This window comes from Thunnus thynnus, chromosome 11 (genome assembly GCF_963924715.1).
Source record: "Thunnus thynnus chromosome 11, fThuThy2.1, whole genome shotgun sequence".
NCBI lineage: Eukaryota > Metazoa > Chordata > Actinopteri > Scombriformes > Scombridae > Thunnus > Thunnus thynnus.
Window position 1 is genome coordinate 33,914,976 of NC_089527.1, and position 23,901 is coordinate 33,938,876.

Genomic DNA, 23,901 nt, shown 5'->3' on the forward strand with positions numbered 1-23,901 from the left:
GGTTGATGGTTTAGCTGAACAAATCATTGAAGTTAGTTCAGGAACGTCTACTGGAGAAAAAACAGTCCAAATATATGTCAGGATTTACAGCTGTTTCTAAGGTGCCTGTGTTTGGGGAGAGAACACTGCCTGTTGAGGGCAGGAGGTGGTTAATTTTGTCTCTAATAGTTAGAATTTTATCATTAAAGAAGCTCATAAAGTCGTTACTACTGAGAGCTATAGGAATACATGGATCAATAGAGTTATGACTCTTTGTCAGTCTGGCCAAAGTGCTGAAAAGGAACCTAGGGCTGTTTTTATTCTCTTCTATTAATGCTGAGTAATAGGCGGCTCTGGCATTACAGAGGGCCTTCCTATATGTTTTAAGACTATCTTGCCAGACTAAGCGAGATTCTTCTACTTTGGTGGAACGCCAAATCCTTTCCAATTTTCGCGATGTTTGCTTTAATTTGCGGGTTTAGGAGTTATACCATGGAGCTAACCTCTTATGTTTTATTATCTTCTTTTTTAAGGTGGCGACGGAGTCAAGTGTTTTTCTTAATGAGCCTGCAGCACTATCAACAAGATTATCAATTTGGGGGGGACTAAAGTTAACATAAGAGTCCTCTGTAGTATTGAGACATGGCAGTGAATTCAGTACTGATGGAATTGCTTCCTTAAGTTTATCTACAACACTATCAGATAGACATCTAGTGAGGACATTTTTGTCTAATGGTGTGTAGTCCAGTAATAGGAATTTAAAAGTTATTAAGTAATGATCTGATAGAATAGGATTTTGTGGAAAAATTATTAAATGTTCAATTTCAATCCCATAAGTCAGAACAAGGTCTAGGGTGTGATTAAGACGGTGAGTGGGATTATTTACACACTGAGAGAAGCCAACTGAGTCTAATAATGAGATAAATGCAGTGCTGAGACTGTCACTATCAACATCCACATGAATATTAAAATCACCTACTATAATTACTTTATCTGTACTAAGGACTAAAAACGACAAAAGAATTCAGATAGGAATTCAGAGTACAGGCCAGGAGGACGGTACACTATAACAAATAGAACTGGCTGTAAAGTTTTCCAGGTTGGCTGAGAGAGACTAAGAACAAGGCTTTCGAATGAGTTATAATTAAATTTAGGTCTAGGGTTGATGATTAGGCTTGAGTTGAAAATGGCTGCAACTCCTCCTCCTCAGCCAGTGTCTCGAGGAATATGAGTATTAATATGACTGGGGGGAGTGGATTCATTTAGGCTGACATATTCTTCATGACACAGCTAGGTTTCAGTAAGACAAAATAAATCAATATGATGATCTGAAATTAAATCGTTTACTAAAACAGCTTTAGATGACAGAGATCTAATGTTCAAGAGTCCACATTTAATTATCTTATTTTGTTGTACTATTGCAGTAGTGGTTTTAATTTTTACTAGATTTTCATGAACGACTCTTCTTTTGTTTACTTTGGATTTAATTGATTTATGTGGTCGGGGGACAGACACAGTCTCTATGTGGTTTTGGGTGGGTAACTGCTCTAATGGAAGCGCAGAGAAGCGGGTAGGACTGCAGCTCTGCCTCCTGGTCTCAACTCTGGGTTGTCATGGTTTTGGTCTACTAATAAACTTGGCCATATTTCTAGATATGAGAGCAGCTCCATCCAAAGTGGGATGTATGCCGTCTCTCCTAATCAGACCAGGTCTTCCCCAGAAAGTCTGCCAATTATCTATGAAGCCCACATCGTTTGCTGGACACCACCTCGACAACCAGCGGTTGAAAAGTGACATGCGGCTATACATGTTGTCACTGGTCAGATTAGGCAGCAGTCCAGAGAAAATTATGGAGTCCGACATTGTTTTTGCAAATGAACACACCGACTCAACATTAATTTTGGTGACCTCCGATTGGCGTAATCGGGAGTCGTCGCCGCCGACATGGATGACAATCGTACCATATTTACGTTTATTCTTAGCCAGCAGTTTTAAATTTGACTCAATGTCGCCCGCTCTGGCCCCAGGAATACATTTAACTATGGCTGCTGGTGTCGCTAACTTCACGTTTCTGACTATGGAGCTGCCAATAATCAGAGTTGGTTTCTCAGCGGGTGTGTCACTGAGTGGGGAGAACCTGTTAGAAACATGAACTGGTTGGTGGTGAACCGTGGGCTTCTGCTTAGGGCTATGCTTCCTACGGACAGTCACCCAGCCGCCCTGGCTTCCCAGCTGCTCGGGAGCTACCGGGGGAGTGGGAGCTACGCTAGGTCGGCCTGCACCGGATACTGGGGGCTGGCTAACTACATTAGCTGCTGATTGTTTTTCCATGGTGCGGAGCCGCGCTTCCAATTCACTAAGCCTTGCCTCCAGTACTGCAAATAAACTACACTTACCACTATCACTAAAGGAGGCAGAGGAATAACTAAACATTTGACACACTGAGCAAGAGAGAGCAGGAGAACGAGAGGGAGAGAGAGAAGCCATCGCTAAGTGCTTAGTTTAAGTTAGCTGCTAATGCTAGCTGCAGAGCTAAAATAACTAACAACTTGTGTGATTAGCGAGAAAAGTTGCTAAGAGAAGAGCGCTGAGAGTGCTTGTGTAAAACTAGCGAAAGTTTAAATATACAGCAGATATTAATCCACAGTAATGTGATATATATAGGAAAATCAACTGAGATGAGAGCAGCAACAACGCTATCAGTAGACACAGTCGGCAACCAGAAATGATACAATACGCTTACCGTAGCACGTCAGCACGTAGGACTCAGTAATATATAAATGTTTATATATTACTGCTTTGTTTTGCCAGTCATGTTTGCAACGTTTAAGCGTATTTGCTGCCTGGATTATGTTTCCTGGCAACTTTTTATAGTATAGGAGGTGTTATAGTTGTGCACATTGTACAAAGCTCAGGACTCCAGAGACCGGGTTAGGTTTAGACAACAAAAGCACTTTAGTTATGCTGAGTGACAGTCACTTGACATTTTCAATATTAAACCAAGACCACCATCTCTCCCTAACCTTGTAACATGTTGTAGTTGTTACAATCAAATATTGCAGGAAAACTAATGATTAATGTTGTCATTTCACTAATATGTCAGTATCAATATTTTGTGAATTTCCAGATGTGTTCATTAGCAACGTAACATAAATTTAATTATGTTGATAAAAACATTTTCTATTTGAAATAAGTAGTATATATACACTAATCAAGGCCCTGAATTTCACTGTGAGATCTCCTGTGTCATTGAGAGCATGCAGAGCTACAGAGCCCAGGGATGACAACTTGAGATTATTTGGTCAAACTACTATTTACAAGGTGAATGAACTTTCTCTCAAGCCATGGAGGGTTCATTTCAAATATAGGCAGTCACAGATTGGCTTTACTAAATTCTTGGACAGTCTTCTTCCATAGTGAGACTATCCTCTCCACTTCTGCAGCAGGTAAAAAGGACTGTCAGACGTGCTACAGGATATACATACTGACATCTCTTCTTCTATTTATACACTGCTGTATCTATTTATATCACTGAAACAAACAGGAATCCATAACACTGCAGGGCTGCAGATGAGGAAATGGACTTTTTCTGAAGCTCTGTTTGTAATCCTGTGTGTGTGTGTGTGTGTGTATGTGTGTGTGTGTGTGTGTGTGTGTGTCCTACAGCTTAGTGTCACTTTCATCAAGCTTCTCAGCAGGCGGGTGGACCAACCTATCCATGTCTGTTTTGGAACTCATGATGGGTGGAGGAGAGACAACCTTGTATGTGTCTGTTTTATGGGAACAGTAACAGGACAAGCAGGCAGCTCTGAACTAACCAGCCAACCAGTCTGAGAGTCAGCAAGGTTCTCGACTATCCAATCAGTAGATTAATAAATCTGCAAATGATCATTTACTTTGGAGAATGTTCCGGCAGGGAGCTCCACAGGAATATGTAAAGTAGGGATCCAATTTAGAAGATTTGGATTATTGAATAGGATGACAGTCAGCATTTTATCACAGTTTTGCCATGAGCAGCAGAAGAACTAAATCCCTTGTTGTAAATGGTCCTATATACATGTTATAATATAATATAACATGTTATAATAATAATAACAATAATAATAATAACTATTATTATTATTATTATTATCATTATTATTATTGAGTTTTAGCATGCAGTCTAATGTCTGAATGTGCTGAAGTGTAGCTACATAGTATCCAACATGGCTTGCACTCTCATGATGTCTTACAGATGTCAGTTCCCGTAAGGACAGGTGAAAGACCTTTGCATATGCACATACTTAAACCATGCATACACTAATTTCTAAGCATCATCCAAATCCGATTTATAAATTTCTTCTTGAGAATGTGCTCACATTTAGAGCCTCCTTACTGCCAACAAAATCACAGAGGTACACAGGTATAATCACAGACAGACAGAACCACAAATGAGCTCTACTGTCAACCATGTAGCAGTGGACAGATTGTAAGCCATTATTCCTGAGGACATGCATTTCTGTTTTTATTTGGAAAATGAAAATAAAATTGTGTCTTTCCAAATGAAATTATAGGTGATCATTAATGCCTCTATTTGTCTTGATTCTCTAATACTGCACCACTGAACACTTGTGGCTTAATATAAGGGATCCACAGGATGTGTTTATGACAGTCTGCATTAAAGGTGTACTATGCAGGATTTGTTGGATGGTGTTTGTAAACGCACAGCTTTCAAAGTTGGCCCCTCCTCCCTAGCTCAACTAGCGAGAAAGAGAGAGAGAGAGAGAGACACAGACAGAGCAGCGGTCAAGTGAGCTAGAGAGTGAATGAAACGAGTGAGTGGCACTGGCGAGAACAAAGCTATGAATCAGATAAATAAAACATTATTTTCTGATTGTTTCATGGCGGTTATGTTTTAAAGTGCAAATAAACATACCCACACCTCTGCACACCTTGGAACAACCCTGTGGGTAGGTGCCGCATTGCCAGATTTGGTGTGAATGCAGAACTTCATCCTGTCCACTGTGGCCTCTCTGCTCAGCATGTGTGTCTGTCAGTCAAACAGACACACTGACAGCAGAGGAGCAGCACACAGCAGCACTCCGCACACAGCAGAGGAGAGACGGAGAAGCAGGGGAAACACTGAAGCTCATAAAAATACAGTGATGTAACCTGGTGGCCGTGCTATGAGTCCTGACCTCACACCCTGTGCGCTGTTATTGGCTGGGGGCTACACACCCACTGCCCAAAGGCTGATGCCCAGAAATGTCCTGAACCCCTGCAAAATAATAAGATAATTAGAAAATACAGGCAGAGGGCAGGGTCCCTAAATAATCATAAGTGATGATTGAGAGGAATTATTTTTGTATGAGTCTTTTTTAGGAAAATCCTGCATGGTTTCGTCTTTATAATGAACTTTTATGTCTCCATTCCATTCCTTTTTATCGGTTTAACAAAGCCATGTATAGTTTGTCAAGCTGAAATTCCTGAAATGTGCAACAATTAAATAGAAATTCATAATTGATGAATTATACTGAAGTGGTGCTGTGCAATGTCGTTTCTGTTTACTACAGTTCTTTGTTTGACTGTTATCAACAAGCCACTTGTAGAAGTATCAAATAGAGTTACATTTTGATTTTACCGAATTTTTATTTATTACTGTGCTGATCTAAGGTTTAACTGCATTTGCTTCTAATAAATGATCTTAGCTGTGGCAACAAAAGTGTGGCAATAGTGAAAACGTTACAAAACATATTGTAAAATACAAGAACACCAGTAACAATGCAGAAACATATATAATAAGATGTTTATAAGTCTGTTATACTGATGCATGCTGGGAAGCATTCATTCACTCCTACTCCCGGGACACTGCAGTATCTTAACTTCACTGTCCTGATATTGTTTGTCTTTATTTTTCTTGTTTGCTACTTTTGTCCACAAGTGACTCTATATTAAGACTACTGAAACTTTTACAGGGAAGTGTTGACCATATTTGGCATTCTCGGGGGGTGTTGTATTTACATCAGGCTTTTTGTGCATGAACAGATGGATGTAGAAAAGAGAGATTTAACATTGTTCACTGCATGAAGTTGTGCGTGTGCATGTTTGATACATCACAATTTTCTTGTTTGTCTAGTGACTTCCTACACACACATTTAGAACTTTTGGTGACTATTGATGGGATATGGTCACCTAGGGTGCCACCTTGTCTGATGGGTGCTGATCACCATCAAAAGAAAAAAAAATTATTTTAAAGGCAATATCGCCACGTACCGGACCTTTTTCAAAACATTTTCTTCAAATTAATTTATTTATATGTTGGTTTATTTAACGGGGACAGTGCACATTAATAAACATTGCTGTATATGCACCAGAGTTAGCCAAGAGACTATTTTCCATCTGTAGTCCCTTGACAGATGTCACAGAGTCACCCTAAAAACAGAATATGAGCATGCAGAACAATAATAAAAGGCTACAACTACACTGAACTATGGGACCATTTAAGAAAGTTTCAAGTCAAATACCAATATTATCTATTATTAAATGGTTTCTTACATACTGGCATTATCATGGTAACACTAATGCAATAAAATATATTTAATCATAAATTATTCAATTATTCAAGTCTACAGGACACATTAAAGCTAGAATAACTTATTCCCATCAAAAATAATTTAAACCTGGACTCTTGATCTTTTTTCACTCATGTAATTGAACAGTACTGGTCAACCATTATCTATAATTTATGCTTCAGATGAGTTTATTGCCTGATGTGTTTATGAATCATTGTGTGTCCTTACTAAAGGATTAATAACTATATATGCATATATGTTGAGAGGTGAGGGAACAACAGACACAACATACACTGCTACTACTCTACAGCCTGCAGACACCATCAACTGGAACATATCCTGAATGTGAGTCCATCAAGGCAGCACCTATAGATCCTGCTGACTGGCCAGCCTTGTCAGATATGGTGAGGACAGGTAAAATAAGACTCTACATTTCCAAAAGGAAAGGATAGGAGAAGTTCCCATCACCATCACTTTTACAAGAAATTAGTGAATGAAGAAAAAAAATCAAGAGAAGCTGGGTAGTATATTCACAGAAAAAAATAGTCTTTACTGCTTCTGCTGCAAGCTGTTCTCACAAAAAAAAAACAAAAAAAGAAAAACTAATCAGTAATGGACTTAATGACTGGAAAAATTGCAGTGAAATACTCAAAACCCATGAGAACAGTCCAGAACATTCTGGGCACATGACATCATGGAAGGAGTAATTTATCGAGTGTAACCTATGAATAACCAAGTGCCAGTGTCTTTGATGTTAAATGGTAAAGGTAATTGGTAATATTAAGTTATTCATTCTTTGATATGTGATTAGTTTGTTTGAGAAGTAATTTTAATTTATAAAAATAAAAATATATATTTTTGTCTTGAAATCATTGTGGTGTCTGATGTTTGTTGTCCATATTTTTACAATAGAATGAGCAGGTGGACAACCCTGTCTCCATGAAATTACATTTATATAATACTAATCTGTTTTCACTGTGATATTGTGATGGGAAACATAATTGCTGCGTGTATATAGCGTGTTAATTAGTGAGTTAGCCATTTCCTCTTGTTTCCTGTCTTTATAATAAGCTAAGCTAAGCTAATGGGCTGCTGGCTGTAGCTCATATGAATCATGGTTTAATGTCACGTGTATTTTGGAAGGCACTGACAAACAAGTTGTCCTGCTGATGGCGGGACCAGAAATCAAATAGCAATCAATGACAAACGACACATTTTGTCATTTAATTTAGAGGACTTGTAGTGATGTATTTATGTTGCCTTCTTGGCCAGATTTCTGTTGAAAAGGTTTTAATCTCAGTAACACTTTTTGAAACAAAGGAATAGAAAAGAAAAAAGACTCAAGACATAAGACTCAAGTCTACAGACCGTACTTTCAGTTTAACATTGCCTGTCTCTGCAGCTCATCAGCATAGTAACTGTGTCATGTCATAACCATATCAAATATGCATCACATTCACACGTTACCTTAACTGGACAATTATTCAGCTAAGCTGTAAACCTTTTAAATAACCATTTCATTCATGTTCCGGTATAATATAAACCAACCAACCAGCCATGGCAGTTAGCCAGTCTGTCTGCAAGAGGTAAAGTGAGAGTAGCAGGCCATTTGGATTACCACTTACAAAGCAAACCAGCCTCTCTTTACACGTCACATCAAATCACACACTCTGCCTGTCCTCATTGTACTTGAGGAAAATCCTGATCGGAGCTATTTTCCGCTGGTACTCACAACTTAAAAAGGCCTTGCTTTTTCTCCTAAACTAATGCAGCCTTTGCTAGTGATGGTGGTGGTGAAATTGGCTAAGAGAGCATTCTCTCCAAAGCATTCATGTTTATTCAGGCTGTAGTTTCACATATTTAAGATGGAGGGAAGTAGGAAACAGAGGAGCAGAGTGGAGATGACTCTTGGAACCCACTGAACCCTCTATGGCCAGGAACTGCTGGAAAGAGAATCACTACTCCATATCCAGTAAGAGATGGCAGCAGTAGTGTTGGCTATCAAGCCATCTAGCATCTACCATCACTCAACAATGCAGGAAGTTGGTGGTCAGGTGGTAAATAGTATTTTTATGCACTGAAAGATCAGGCAATTTATGTGCTGTGACAATATGTTGTTCCAGCGCAAGAACTTCTATGATGTTCTTATCCTTTGTGAAAATTTAAAAAAGTCCTAAGAAGTCCTTTTAGCTCTGGTTTTGTCTCCACCATCTCCTGAGTCTGTCAGTTCAATATGAAACTCAGTAGCGAACTGACTAACCAACTTAGCTTACTGTGTCCTCTCCTATAGTACTGCAAAAGTCAACTATAACAATTCAAACTCTGAAACAAAAATTAAGACACTTGTCCAACCAATTTCTTAAGCAGAATGCAAATTCTCTTTACAAATAATCACATCACACAAACTGTGTGTGTATTTCAGCAGAATATGACAAAGAGCTGGGATGCAAAACGCATGATAACAGCCACCCCCTCCTACCACACAAAACCAACAAAATTTCATGTAAGCCAAGCCTACACATCATGACAATACACTCGCATCCAAGCAACCATCAGTGACAGACACTTTGGAACCATGGACAGCAGTGTTTCCCCTAGGTTGACTGCTTTGGGTGGCATCAGCCATGGCCTGAGGTTGAGGGGTTTTGAGCAAAACGTGTTGCTGTGTGTAAAGGTGTTACTGGTGTTACACGGTGTTCGGGCATAGACTGATTACAGCACATGACTTGCTCACCCTCCCCACTGTCGTTTTGCTTTCTTTAAAAAAAAATTAAAAAACCATTTAGTTCATTTTTGCATATCAGCACCCATGTTCATCAAATAAGAATAGAATACTAAGCCTGTTATCAATGCTTAGTTGGACGACAAACACTACGATTATAAACTGAAAGTATCTGCTGCGTGACCTTCTGTAGCAGCAGCAGAGTCCCAGCACAGAGGAGCAGTGTGAGACGTCTGTCCTCCCTCCTACTCTCTGCTGTAAACACAAGTAGCTGTTAGCAAGCAGCTGCTCTCATGTCTTCCCGGGTGTTGGAGCTTGTTTTCAGCAGAAAAAAATGCCATTACACATTGTGTCCAGACACAATGTGTCACTGCGGCTGCTCACTCTCAGCCACAGACACTTCAGTGCCATGGACAGCGCTTACATGTTACAGCATGGACACAGCATTATAAGAGGTTTTATGCACATTTACAGTAAATGTGCATAAAATCCACTGAGTTTGTAAATTTACAGATTGACTGGTAATTCTGCACAATGACTGTTTTAGTAGGTTTTTATGCGCTTCAGCACAGAGAATGACCTCTCCACAGGCAGCGGATACAGGGATTGTCAGGATGAGGCATGTGAAAGTGTACACTTGTGCCATGCTTTTTTTCAGTTCTCTTTTGAGGGGAAACTGATCAATGTTGGCTGGGCTCTTACCTGCAAAGTCAGACATGCCGTACATGATGGTGAGTTCAGTGTAGAGACAGGGCTGGTCGAAATATAGTGAAGACAGCTCTCTTTCTGGCTTCCTCAGCACTGTAGTTGGCATAAATGTGGATCTCCAAGCCCCTATATGACAGCGGGGCTTTCTCTCATGCAAGCTGCATTATCCGCTGCTTCATCTGGAAGTAATGGATACAGGCTATGAAGGGATGAGGCACGCTATCCTGTCTTCTCTGGGTAGCCACCCTGTGCGCTCTGTCCATGGTCAAGGGCCAGGGGAAGGCGTCGGTGCCAAACATCTCTCCCAGGCAGGACTGAATAAAAGAGGTTGCTTGGGTGCCCTCAGCTCTCTCTGGTATGCCCATATGTGACACCTCCTGGATCTGTTCTTGAGGTCTTCAGTCTTCAGCTTCAGTTGTTCATTTTCCTTTAAAATACTGCTAATTGTGGATTCCAGTGTAGTTATTCTCCCCTTAAAGTCATTCATTGACATTTCGATGGCCTGGTCATCAGAAACATTTTGTTTAGATGTTGATTGTCAAATTATGAATTTATAAAATAAAATTAGAACAGATGACTTTCTAAATATTATTTTTTTGAATATCATAGGCCCTCTCTGAGGGCCTAGAGGGCCCTGCCGGTTACCCTCTGATGAACTACAACCAGCAACAGGTTAGTTTAGCTTAGCATAAAGACTGAAAACAGGGAAACAGCTAGTCTGGCTCTGTCCAAAGATAACAAAATCCACCTACCAGCACCTCTAAAGTTTATGTATCTGTACAAAAATTGAAGTGTAAAAACAACAGGTTGTGGTTTTATGGCAAGTTAGGTAACTATTTCTTACTCAAGTGCAGTGACTCCCCTAGAGCAGACTTTTTTACTTTTGACAGAGCCAGGCTGGCTGTTTCTAGTTTTAATGCTAAGCTAAGTTAACCTGCTGCTGGCTGTAGCTTCATATTTAACAGATAAACACAAGGATTGTATCGATCTCACACCCACCTCACTTGTTGTTAGATCTGGAGGAGGAGAGAGAGGGAGAGATGAAGATGACGGAGAGGTGTGGCTAGCTACTCACCCAAATTCACATTTGATAGGATGATTTTTTGTAAATGAAACTGTTTTACAGGAAGAGAAAAGGCAGGGATTTTGATGTAAAAATACTCTGATTTTTTGACATTGTTGGGCCTAGTTTATAAAATTTTAAATGGTTGGCCCCTCCTCCACTATGTGACTTTGTGTACACTCGCTCAGTAAGTTCTATTAGATCTTCCAGAATATCCTCTATATAAGATTGTACCATACCATTTCATTGCACTTCATCTGGGTAGTCAGCTTTCTTTTTGAAAGCCACAACTCAGTGGAATGCCCTGCCTGATGATATGAAGAGCTGCAGTTCCATCAATACATTCAAAACCAAATTTAAAAAATCTACTAAAAACCTCTTAGCTCTGTAACCACTTAATCAAAATTCATGGTCTTCTCATTAGTGCAGGTAGTCTTGCCTTTAATTTGACAAGTTTACATGATTAATTTCTAGTTGATGTTATGTATGTATGTGATGTGCTATTGTGTGTAGCTTTGTATTTTGTATTTTGTATTTTGTATAATGTGCTCTGTGTGTTTTTTGCTTTGTACTGTTTGTTGTCATGCTGTTGTATGTTTTGATTGTGGGGGACTATAGATGTAAATTAGCTTTGAGCTAACTCTGGTGCAGTGCATTATTTATGTTAAAAACTGTACACTGTCCCGATAAATAAATACAATGCAATCAATCAACCATGTGCCATGTGGTTAGACAAAGGCAGGTCAACTTAACTTATAAACTCTGAAGCCTGACTATGAGGCTGCCTTTGTCCTTTAACCCCTGAGACAAAAGAGCAGTGCCAAAATGTTACTCTCTAAGTACTGGCTGCACAGGACATCCTTTGCCTTTCCATTGTAACTGCACCGAAGGAAGCTTTGCTTTCTCCGTGAGCCAGCTTACTAAAGGAGGTAACCCTGTGCACATGTAATTCCCCTTGCCAAGTTTGAAGAACCTCCCTTTCGCTGGACAAGCTGAGACTTTGCCCCGTGTTGACCCGAACACAATCACCGGATCTGAGAGACAGACTGCTACCGCAACCCTGCACTCTCAATTTGGCTGCAGAAGGGAGAAAGAATTTCACCACAGAAACAAAGGACAGCCTCTGTGCCCTGTTTGTCTTTAATTGAGTTGACTCCACTGTTTTCTCTGCAGCGCCCACTGAGAATCAGCTGCTGTCAAACCCACCAAAAGAGCGAGAGGACAGCCCTGTCAGCGTCTGAGCTGAGGAACTGAGCCGGATCTGAAAGAAAGACTGAAACACACACCTTACTCGCTTTCTGAAGTGACCAAGTAAGAGGCGTCTGAGCAGAGACAGTGTTAAATTGTGTGTTGTTAGCTTTTAGCTTTTTAAGCTTTATCGCTTGCGTTATTGTTGTGTGAATTAACCGACCAAAGAGTCCTTTTGCCTGCTATACTCTGAGAAGTAGTTGAAGTTTGCTGCCTTTTTAGTTTTGTTCACCATGCTAGACCATCTTGTGTTTGCCCCACTCGGGACTGCTGTGTTTGTGCCACCGTGAGTGAGAAAGTAAGTTGTTATTGTTGATATGCCCAGTATTTGTATCTATATTTGTTGAGGTAGCACAATTATTTACATTTGTATTTGTATTCGAATAAAAGTGGAAATAAAAATCCATTTTTTGTTTTTATTATGCTTTTAATTTTAGGATATTAATGTATTAAAATAAGTGTTTATGAATAAACTAAATTAGGAGCGACGTCCCCCACCGGGTCTGAACTCTAGTCTACCAGATCATAGACGACTGTGCTGACTAAACCAAGTGCATCACCATCACGCTGACAGACCTCTACTTATTTATACACCCATAACACAGAGACAGCACCGTGTATAATGTGCAGAGAAGAACTTCAATGGTGATTATTGCTTTGCACTTTTAATTTACTGCCTATTTTTTACAACCTAACTTTGTGGAAAGGAGAAGGGGAACAACAGGTTATGGAGAGTCTCTTGGGAGCACTTTGCGCATGTCAGTAGCTCAGCTTTATCTCTACAACCCCAACTCTGGGAATGATGTCCAAATAAGGAATGTGTCATGCAGCAGATAGATGCGACTCCCCTCATTGAGACCTGCTGATAGACGTAACAGCAGAGCACAGGAGAGAGACTGAAATAGCGATGTAACCGACCTTCACGCTGGTATTTCACGTGTTTTTTTTTTCTCTCCGAAAACAAATAATTTTAAAAATATTTTTTAATATATATAATATTTGCATTACAGACTGCTGTCCATACATGTGCTCTCTGTGGACAAAGCAACTGCTTTACCCTCCCATGGTTGCGAGACTCCGCCTAAAGTCGGCTTTTCCTCCTATTTCTTTCCCTCTCTTGCAACTAAGCCACACACACCTGCGCACCAGTGGAGGCTGGTCCATAAAGGCAGAGGAGGCTGCTCCTCTATTTTTTGAGAGGCAAGAGGGAAAACATAAAAAAGAATACTTGGTTGAAATAAACCATTACCAAATCTCAGTATCATTTATAAAATATTTTTTCTCTCTTCTTTGGAAAAAATCTATTATTGGAATTCTGATTAAAATGCTTCAACAGCAACACCTGCAGGGCAGGAGGAGAAAGGGCAGTCTGTGTGAAGTGGTGGTGGAGGCAGAGGAGGATGGGCTCCTGCTGTCCTCCTTAAGGCAGGATCTTTTACATTAATTGAATGTACTTCATTTTTTTCACGCTAATCTATGATTGGCCAAGACACGTAAAATGATGCTTCAAGGGAGGATGTCCTCCATAACCAATCAACAACCAGAATACAATATTGACCAATGATAGTTCCAGATTTCATCTTCAGTTCTCTACCACTGTAACATACTTGAGTGTGACGAACTGGTAAGAGAAGAAGAGCGGTATGATATAAATAAATTGATAGTGTACCATATTAGAAAATAAATTATAATGTGCAAATTGCGAACTATATCTTTAAACACATCAGTAAAACATTACATCTTATTTAGGCCCTTTCAACAACCAAATGTCCTTTTTTTGAGATTTAGAGGTTACGTTTCACTTCTTTTATGAAGCAGTAGATAGCTGCTTCCGTTAGCCAACGCAACATCTGGCTTTTTGTAGCAGCCCCGAAGGACTGTTAAGGACTGTTGTGAAGCTAACAGGAGAATGGATTTGGATGGCGCAGCAACAGCAGGACGCCGCCAGGGAGCGGCTGGAGAGCTCTGCTCTGCTGGTGCAGCCTCAGGCTTCATTGCCTCAGCTGTCCAGGCTGGACCCTCAGTGGGACTACGGTGACGTGATGCGACCCGACGTGCTGCAGCTCTGATGTGAACTCCTCTCAACAACAATAGAAAGTTAACAACATAATTTAAATGAAACAACCAGGAGAGTTAGCTTGTTTGTCATTGTTGCTAATGATATTAGATTGGTTAACCAGCAGCCACAAAGTTCTGTTAACTAACAAACAAGATGACCAACAGCCACAAATGGAGTTTATGAGATGGATACGTCATCTCCATGAAAGAAAGAAGATATCAGATAACGTGAGTCAGATACAGCTTCTCTCTCTCTGTCTCTTTGGTCGCTAATTTCGTCTCCGATGGTTAAATGTCTCTCTGTGTGACTGTCTCTCTGTGTGAATTTATCTCCTTAACACGAATGCAGCAAAGAGATCATATAATGTGCTGTGGGTAGTTTGCTTGTAGAAGTTACAGTGAGCTGTCTGGACAAACTGATCCAGTTTTTAATTGGGTGGTTGTTCAGTCACCTGTTGATGTTGTGTGATTTTTAAATGAGTGAGCAGGAGGTCTGGCTGCTTGCTTGTGACAATTTCTTCAGTTTGTTTCTAAGCTGAGCTGTATATTAAGGGATAAGTTTAAAGTAAACTAACTGGAATGACAATTGTTAACGTCAGCTTTGTAGACTATATTTTGTATGCATATAGATAAGAGTGTGTAAGTCATGTAATTGGTACATGCATTAATACTTTCTGATGTGATTCTACACTTTTAGATTTGTGAACATTTTTAGAATTCAGTCTTTTTAGTATTCAGCATTGATCTGCACCTGTATCAGATTATAAGCTTTGTGGTACTGTATATATTTCTGTATACTAAGAAAACACACAGAAACACGTGTAAATCGTGATATGTTGTCTGTTTTTGAGAAGAACATATATCTGTTGCCACAATAGAACAATACTATAAATTTGAATTTAACTTTGTTGGAAAAATGTTGGAAAAAAAAAAAGTTTTATTGGCATATAAAATTGCCCCCCACCCCTCCGATTTCATCGGGTGGGGGACAATGATATAGTAGGATGCAGTTTGTTGTAAGATTCCATGTTGGTTTTCCTCCTGTCCTCCTCAATTTTTTGAGTCACCAACTGCCACTGGTGTGCACACACATACACAACTAACACCTCTCTTACCATCTGATGGTCAGATAATGTGGGACAGCGCTGCTCTGTCCCACGTCACCTACCATCAGACACGTGTGTTTGATACAATGAATTGGGTGAGTGCAGAGAGTGCCATCCTGCTGTTGTCTAACCAAAGCACCACAGTCACATCCGCCATTTAGTTCTCACGTGACATTACCTCCTCACATAGACACGTCTGCCATCTAAACTCTCGTGCAACATCATCACACCAGATCATGGCCGCCATCTTGCCACTCACCCACACACACACACACTCGCACGCACTCAACTGCATATGTGTTGAACCGTGTACAGCTGTTGTTTTATGTATGTTTGCTTAGGTAGAATTAGATTTTAGGATAGTGATTTATTCATCAAAGCATCTGCTAACTTTGTTAACTTTGCTATTGTTTAATAAACACTGTTATATCTTTAAAGAGAAGTCTTTTGTCATTATTGTGTTTATATACTGTGAGAAGTGACTGATTGAGAGAGTCAGAGCTTGAGCTCAAACCTAGCATTCTAGATGAACTCTTTTATGTGACTACCTCACTGTCTGGTTATTGGTCCCAGTTTCCAGATGGTGACCCGTTATTATTAATTAATATCAATGATTGTATTAAATTTATAAAATTTATAATTGTCTCTAATAATTATTAATTATTATTAATAACTCCTCCCAGCTCCAACAAGATATATTTGACATATAACAAGAGATAAATGAACAATTAACACAGGGACACAGGATTAAAACTGGGAAAATGTATTTTTCATGGGGCCTTTTAGAAGCTGGAACAAGAGAATTTGGAAATTTAAAAAAGAAAAAAAGACTCAAAACGATTAATCTATTATTAAAATAGCTGGCAATTAATTTTATAGTTGGCAACTAATTGATTAATTGACTAATCACTCTAATGCGTAATTCCCAAAATGTGGAACTATCACTATCACAGCATGCTCAAATGGATCTTACTGTACAAAGAACCTTTTTGGTGGTGTAAAAAACATGTATGAGTAAATGCAAATCAGCCACGTGACAACTGTTTATTGTTTGCTTCTGAACTAGTGTTATGCATTTTGTATTCTGTGTTTTTAAATAACTTGCTGCCTTTTGCTGAAGACACTCAACTTTTAATCTCAGTTAGGATTTCCTGGTTAAATAAAGGTGAACACATAGAGCACACATAGAGCCTAAATCTAGACCACAAAATCCTCTCTTACTGTCTTTCTCCAGTCCTACTGAAGGCAGGTGAAATTCCTCTCTCCTTCCCCTGCCTGGTAATTTTCCTCTCTGTTTGTCTCTGTGTCATTAACAGTGATTTATACGAGGGCTTGCTTGAACACGGATGATGCCAATAGGTGGGATGTGGGTACATGCCACCCAGCCCTCCCTGCTCACCTTTCTCCTCACCGCAGCAGTGATTGATCAACATAAACACAACACAAAGCAGAGGGCCATAAAAAGGAAAAACACAAATACTGGGTGTTTTGTTTCAGGAGACAATAGCTATTGTGTGTGTGGTGGTGTGCCAGGAAAGAGAGGCGTGTCTGCAGAGACATAGAGCTTTATTTTGGAGAGCAGACCAGTGCTGTCATGTATTCCTCACTTGGCTTTTAGTATTCTGCTCAAGCATCTGTGCCAATGTAAACAGCCCAGATGAAGTTATTCATAGTTTTACAACATACACATTTCAGACTCAGTTTGCATTGTCTGTTTTTTCCAATACTAAGAAGAGGAATTTGTTTTTTATGTTATGTATTATTTTTAGACATGAGGTGCTAGGGAGGGGGTTTGATAGCATATCATCATATTAAATTCCAGTGTCAAATCCTTATCAAATCAAGATCCTTTTGAATCAATTATCAAATCTTATTAGGGCTCAAGGACCAAAGTGCCAGCAGTGAGAGTGTGAGGAACCTATTGTTTTTGAAGGGATTATTAGAGCCAGGGCATGAAAGTGCCAGGGGCGCAATGGTCCCTGCCACTGAAAGCGCAAGGAACCTATTGTTTTTGAAGGGATTATTAGGGTCAGAGCACAAAAGTGCCAGGAGCCCAACGGTCCCTGGTTATGAAAGCATAAGGAACCAATTGTTTTTGAGGGGATTATTATTATTAGGGCCCTAACATGAAAGTCCCCAACAGTCCCTAGCACTGAAAGTGTGAGGAACCTATTGTTTTTTTTAGGATGATGATGATGATGATGATGATGATGATTATTATTATTATTATTATTATTATTCTCCTATGTGTTATCTATCCAGTCTCATGACCCTGAACCATAGTTGGGTGGCCACTGGCGTGACGCTAGCTCACTTAGCTTAGTCTGGCTTGCAGCTGGTAACAAGCTTTATGAAGAATCTGGTCAAACTCTGCGGTGGAGAACGAGACACCTTATTCCAGCACTGCAGCAGACTTAATACATAGCCTCCATGTGATGCATCTGACTCTTTTATTCACTTACAGTGGTGGCTTATTTCTCCCTCTCGGCATACAACTATTTACTGTGGCTGCGGCTAAAAACACACACTTCCAACTGCTGGTGTTTACACTACTACGTCACACATACAGACCCACAAAGCCCACAAAGCCACCTGCTTGAAGGAGCAGGCTTGACTTGCAACACATGGCATTGCGTTTTTGAGGGGCTTAAAATGCTCGAAAACTCATGAAAATTGGCACACATGTCAGAACTGGTGAAAATTGCAAAGTTTTGTAGTGATTGGGACATTCCACTTATGTTTATATTGCCTACTGGCAACAGGAAGTGAAGCCTAAATGTCATATAGTTGATATATGACTATACGACAATATAATGTCGTATAGTCATATATCAAATGTATACACAATTTCCAATATGTCATCTCCAGCACCATGTACTGCACACAGAAAATAATATTTTAACATTTGTTACAATATTTTAACATTTTGTAACAAATGCATTTACTAGTTTTTCTGCATCTTTTTGGGACAGGATGTGTCTGATTTTTGCGATATTACGTAAGTGAAAAAAGGCAGTCCTTGAGATTTGATTTATGTGGGAGTTAAAGGACATATCCTGATCAAAGATAACTCCCAGATTCCTTATGGTGGTGCTAGAGGCCAGGGTAATGCCATCCAGAGTAGCTATATCATTGGATAATGTGTTTCTAACTTGTTTAGAGCCAAACACAATGACTGAGTTTTATCTGATTTTAGTAGTAGAAAATTACAGGTCATCCAGGTCTTTATGTCCTTAAGGCATGCTTGGAGTTTGTTTAACTGATTGGTTTTATCTGGCTTCATTGATAAATATAATTGAGTATTATCTGCATAACAATGAAAATTTATGGAGTGTTTCCTAGGCTTCCTTAAGCAGCCTGGGATGGGGTGTAAGAGACAGGTTGATGGTTTAGCTGAACAAATTATTGAAGTTAGTTCAGAAAAATCGACTGGAGAAAAACAGTCCAAATATATGTCAGGATTTACAGCTGTTTCTAAGGTGCCTGTGTTTGGGGAGAAATCAGTGCCTGTTGAGGGCAGGAAGTGGTGAATTTTGCCTCTAATAGTTAGAATTTTATCATTAAAGAAGCTCATGAAGTCATTACTACTGAGAGCTATAGGAATACATGGATCAATAGAGTTATGACTCTTTGTCAGCCTGGCTAAAGTGCTGAAAAGGAAGCTAGGGCTGTTTTTATTCTCTTCTATTAATGCTGAGTAATAGCATTACAGAGGGCCCTCCTATATATTTTAAGACTATCTAGCCAGACTAAGCGAGATTCTTCCACTTTGGTTGAATGCCAAATCTTTCAAATTTGCGGGTTTAGGAGTTATACCGTGGAGCTAAACTCTTTATTATTTTCCTTTTTAAAGGCGCGATGGAATCGAGTGTTTTTCGCAATAAGAGTCCTCTGAAGTACTGAGACATGGCATTGAATTCAGTACTGATGGAATTGCTTCCATAAATTTAGCTACAGCACTAACAGATAGACATCTAGTGAGGACATTTTTGTCTAATTTTGTGTAATCCCGTAATAGGAATTAAAAAGTTCTTAAGTAATGATCTGATAAAATATGATTTTGTGGAAAAATTATTAAATGTTCAATTTCAATCCCATAACTCAGAACAAGGTCGAGGGTGTGGTTAAGACAGTGAGTGGGATTATTTACACACTGAGAGAAGCCAATTGAGTCTGACAAGAAGATAAAGGTAGTGCTGAGACAATCATTATCAACATTCACATGAATATTAAAATCACCCACTATAATGACTTTATCTGTACTAAGGACTAAGTTTGATAAAAACTCTGAGAATTCAGATAGGAATTCAGAGTATGGGCCAGGAGAACGGTACACTATAACACATAGAGCTGGCTGTAAAGTTTTCTAGGTTGGGTGAGAGAGACTAAGAACAAGGCTTTCAAATGAGTTATGATTAAATTTAGATCTAGGGTTGATGATTAGGCTTGAGTTGAAAATGGCTGCAACTCCACCTCCTCGGCCACTGTCTTGAGGAATGTGAGTATTAATATGACTGGGGGGAGTAGATTCATTTAGGCTGACATATTCTTCATGACACAGCCAGGTTTCAGTAAGACAAAATAAATCAATATGATGATCTGAGATTAAATTGTTTTCTAATACAGCTTTAGATGATAGTGATCTAATGTTCAAGAGTCCACATTTAATTCTCTTATTTTGTTGTACTATTGCAGTAGTGGCTTTAATTTTTATTAGATTTTTATGAATGACTCGTCTTCTGTTTACTTTGGATTTAATTGAATTAAATGACACAGTCTCTATGTAATTTTGGGTGGATAACTGCTCTAATGGAAGCGTAGAGAAGCGTGTAGGACTGCAGCTCTGCCTCCTGGTCTCAACTCTAGATTGTCATGGTTTTGGTCTACTAATAAACTCAGCCATATTTCTAGATATGAGAGCAGCTCCATCCAAAGTGGGATGTATGCTGTCTCTCCTAATCAGACCAGGTCTTCCCCAGAAAGTCTGCCAATTATCTATGAAGCCCACATCGTTTGCTGGACACCACCTCGACAGCCAGCGGTTGAAAAGTGACATGTGGCCATACATGTCATCACTCGTCAGATTTTGCAGGGGCCCAGAGAAAACTACAGAGTCTGACATTGTCTTTGCAAATGTACACACCGACTCAACATTAATTTTAGTTACCTCCAATTGGCATAATCCGTTGTTACTGCCGACATGAATGACAATCGTACCATATTTATCCTTAGCCAGCAGTTTTAAATTTGATTCTAGGTCACCCGCTCTGGCCCCAGGAATACATTTGACTATGGCTGCTGGTTTTGCTAACTTCACGTTTCTGACTATGGAGCTGCCAATATCCAGAGTTGGTTTCTCAGCGGGTGTGTCACTGAGGGGGGAGAACTTGTTTGACATGCGAACAGGATGGTGGTGAACCATGGGCTTCTGCTTAGGGCTATGCTTCCTTCGGACAGTCACCCAGCCACCCTGGCTTCCCGGCTGCTCGGGAACTACTGGGGGAGTATGAACTACGCTAGGTTGCGTCACGTACTGGAACAGTGCTGCACAGAGACTCCCAAACGCTATTGATTTCCGAATGAATGGATATTTGGCGTTATTTTTGGCATTAAAAAATATTTTTTTGGCCTGGCCGGGGTTCTCGTTGTTATCATTATGGAGAAACACTGATTCAGTAAACATTTAGTAAGCGTTGAGAACAGTTAGACCTAGTCGTCTCCATTAGGTTGGGCTGAAAACAACGGGGGTGTTTTGAATACACCCCCATTTTCACAGGTAATTTGTTAGTCTGTTCCTCCCGCTGCAGGAAATAATGGATTAATCCTGGAAGGCTACTGATGTAGCACTTTTCTCCTTATGAAAGTAACACGGCAATTATTCAACCAATGAGAATTTGGTCGGATGAGAGCATATCGACCAACTAATTGACCAGTCGACTACAGCCCTACTCTTTTCACTCAAAGACGATCTTTGTCTGAATACAGACAGCAGCTGCAGAGAGCACATTAACCAGAAAACTTTTTATTTTGTTATGTACAGTACATTGCAGTATGATATGAGTATGAATATAAGTTGTTGTAATTTTACATTGCTGTGGGTAATTTGATTCTTAGGTCTCTCTTCAGTTTTGTACTGCTGATGCTAGCTGCTTACATAATGGAATCTAATTTACTATGTCAACTGCACATGTGAAAGCAAATATGCACATATACTATAATGAAGGGATCTATACCCAATGCAACAGCAAGGCTCCTAAATATGTTTTTGGACAACAATGAAGGATCTATGGTAGGGTTGGGCCGATGGGCGTCACTGATGGCTGATAGTCATTGACCACTGAGCCTCTACCATCGTGACATTGAGAGTTAGTTGTCATCAAGTTGACCTGGTTCACTGTCTCTTCTCTGTTAGCAACATAAATTAATCATCTGTTTTGTTTTCTTTCTTGCTAATCTTTGATAAAAACAAAGTATCCTTTAAAAAAAAAGGTGTAATTTTCCTCTCTGTATGATCCACATAGACCACTCTTATATTCACAAGTGCAATCAGACTTTGTAGCAGAGAGATGATCTCGTTAAGTAATATGCAGATTTATGCAGTAATTTGCATAACAAATCAGTTTGGTGGTGTTGAGGTGATAATGAGCGAGTGAAAACAAGGTGATAAAAAAAGCACAGGAGACCAAGAGAACAGAAGTAAAAGAAATAACAGCAGACAAAGACAGCATTTTAAGAGAGTGAAGGTTAACAGCTCACTTGTTGTTCAGTTATGTTTGAAATAAATCTGGTAAGTGATGTCATTTCCATACTTCCCACTCACTCTGCATTCTGGTAACAGCTCAGTGCTGGTTTGTTTTCACTACCATTTATTTTTATGTGCACTTGCACAAACAAAATACAAATTTGTACTATTCAAACTGTTTTTGAAGGAGAATAATTATACACACATCACATAGGTGCAAGGCTATTAGAAAGCAGCATCTATGAAAAAAGGAAGAAGGCCTGCATAGTTACTCCAAGCCACAAAATTTTATCAATCAGGACAATTTTTTGATCCTACTCAGATTTTTGTCAGGTAAAAATGTTAAGTTATGTGTAAAGAAGGACAAAAAACTCATATACATCCATGCACAGCAACCGGCTGATATGCTCTATGATGACAGGTGTGGTTAACCATCCAACATAAATATCTCAAAGCAATATACAATTCAATACAGTACATCAAATAGAGCATATCATATATAAGCATAGCACAAAACGTGAGGAAATTTGTGTTTGGTAGATTATTTCTTCATTGTAACAATGCTTCTTGGCAATAAATCTTGTACCGTTGGAAAGCCTGTTTATTTCCCTTTTAAATGGTGCCACATTTGTAAGGAACATGCATTTGTGGGATGAGCAGCAGAACTGAGTATGTGGCTTGCGCTGAAAAATTTGCCAAATATTCTCTGCCAATGCCAAACAGCTTATTTTTCTGTTGCTACTGACTCTTGTTTTGAGCTTTTGGTACCCCCAGCAGTGTGTGACCAGGCTGAACAACCTTGATGGAATGACCTGCCAGCAGTGCTGACCTCAACCCCATTGAACACTTGTGGGATCAGCTTGGGTGTGCTGTTCATGCTAGAGTGAGCAACACAACCATGTTGGCTGACTTGCGACAAATGCTGGTTGAAGAATGGGATGCCACCCCACAGCAGTGTGTGACCAGGCTCGTGACCAGCATGAGGAGGAGTTGCCAGGCTGTTGTGGCTGTGAATGGTTCTTCCACACGCTACTGAGGCTCCTGTTTGTTAAATGAATAAATTGTTAAATTGCCAATATGTCTTGTTTCTTCAAACTTCAATCATCCAATCCACCAAACACCAAACAATGTCAATGGCAGAATAAGCTGTTTGGCATTGGCAGAGAAGATTTTGCAAATTTTTCATCGGCGCAAGCCACATACTCAGCTCTACTGCTCATCCTACAAATGCATGTTCCTTACAAATGTGGCACTATTTAAAAGGGAAATAAACAGGCACCTGATTGGCCCTATGCTGCCAGGAGGCCTGCCATGACTGCCCTTCACCGTTTTTCGCCCATTTGCGCTGGTGTCGGCAACATGTGCACTGGAACCTGAACATGTGGAGAAACATTATGTTCAGCGATGAGTCCAGATTCTGCCTACGGCAGTTGGATCATGGGGTCAAAGTGTGGAGAAGATGTGGAGAACGCTATGCTGATTGCTGTACCGATAACATAAGTAACATCTTTTGGTGGAGGCATCTTTTGGTGGAGGCAGTGTGATGGTGTGAGGCGGCACTTCCCTCACAGGAAAAACGAGGCTTGTCATCATTGGAGGCAATCTCAATGCAGAGAGATATCGAGATGAGATTCTGCAACCAGTGGCAATCCCATATCTCCACAGTCTGGGACGGAACTCTATCCTCCAAGACAGTGGCAGCTGGTGACTCAAAAAATTGGGGA

General features: G+C 39.8%; 2 protein-coding genes across 2 annotated transcripts in view; one reads left to right on the forward strand and one right to left on the reverse strand.

The window, feature by feature from the left end:
• Positions 1 to 23,901, forward strand: part of enox1 (ecto-NOX disulfide-thiol exchanger 1) — a 248,150-nt gene that overhangs the window by 50,063 nt on the left and 174,186 nt on the right. The gene's annotated exons all lie outside the window — the stretch shown is intronic.
• On the reverse strand, positions 638 to 2,477 carry LOC137193261 (uncharacterized). The gene has a single exon (XM_067604590.1). The coding sequence runs from the start codon at positions 2,464 to 2,466 to the stop codon at positions 1,591 to 1,593; it is 876 nt and encodes a 291-aa protein (XP_067460691.1). The 5' UTR covers positions 2,467 to 2,477; the 3' UTR covers positions 638 to 1,590.

Excerpts from the sequence above, each read along its gene's own strand:
- LOC137193261 (XM_067604590.1), bottom strand. The coding sequence starts at position 2,466 with ATGGCTTCTCTCTCTCCCTCTCGTTCTCCTGCTCTCTCTTGCTCAGTG.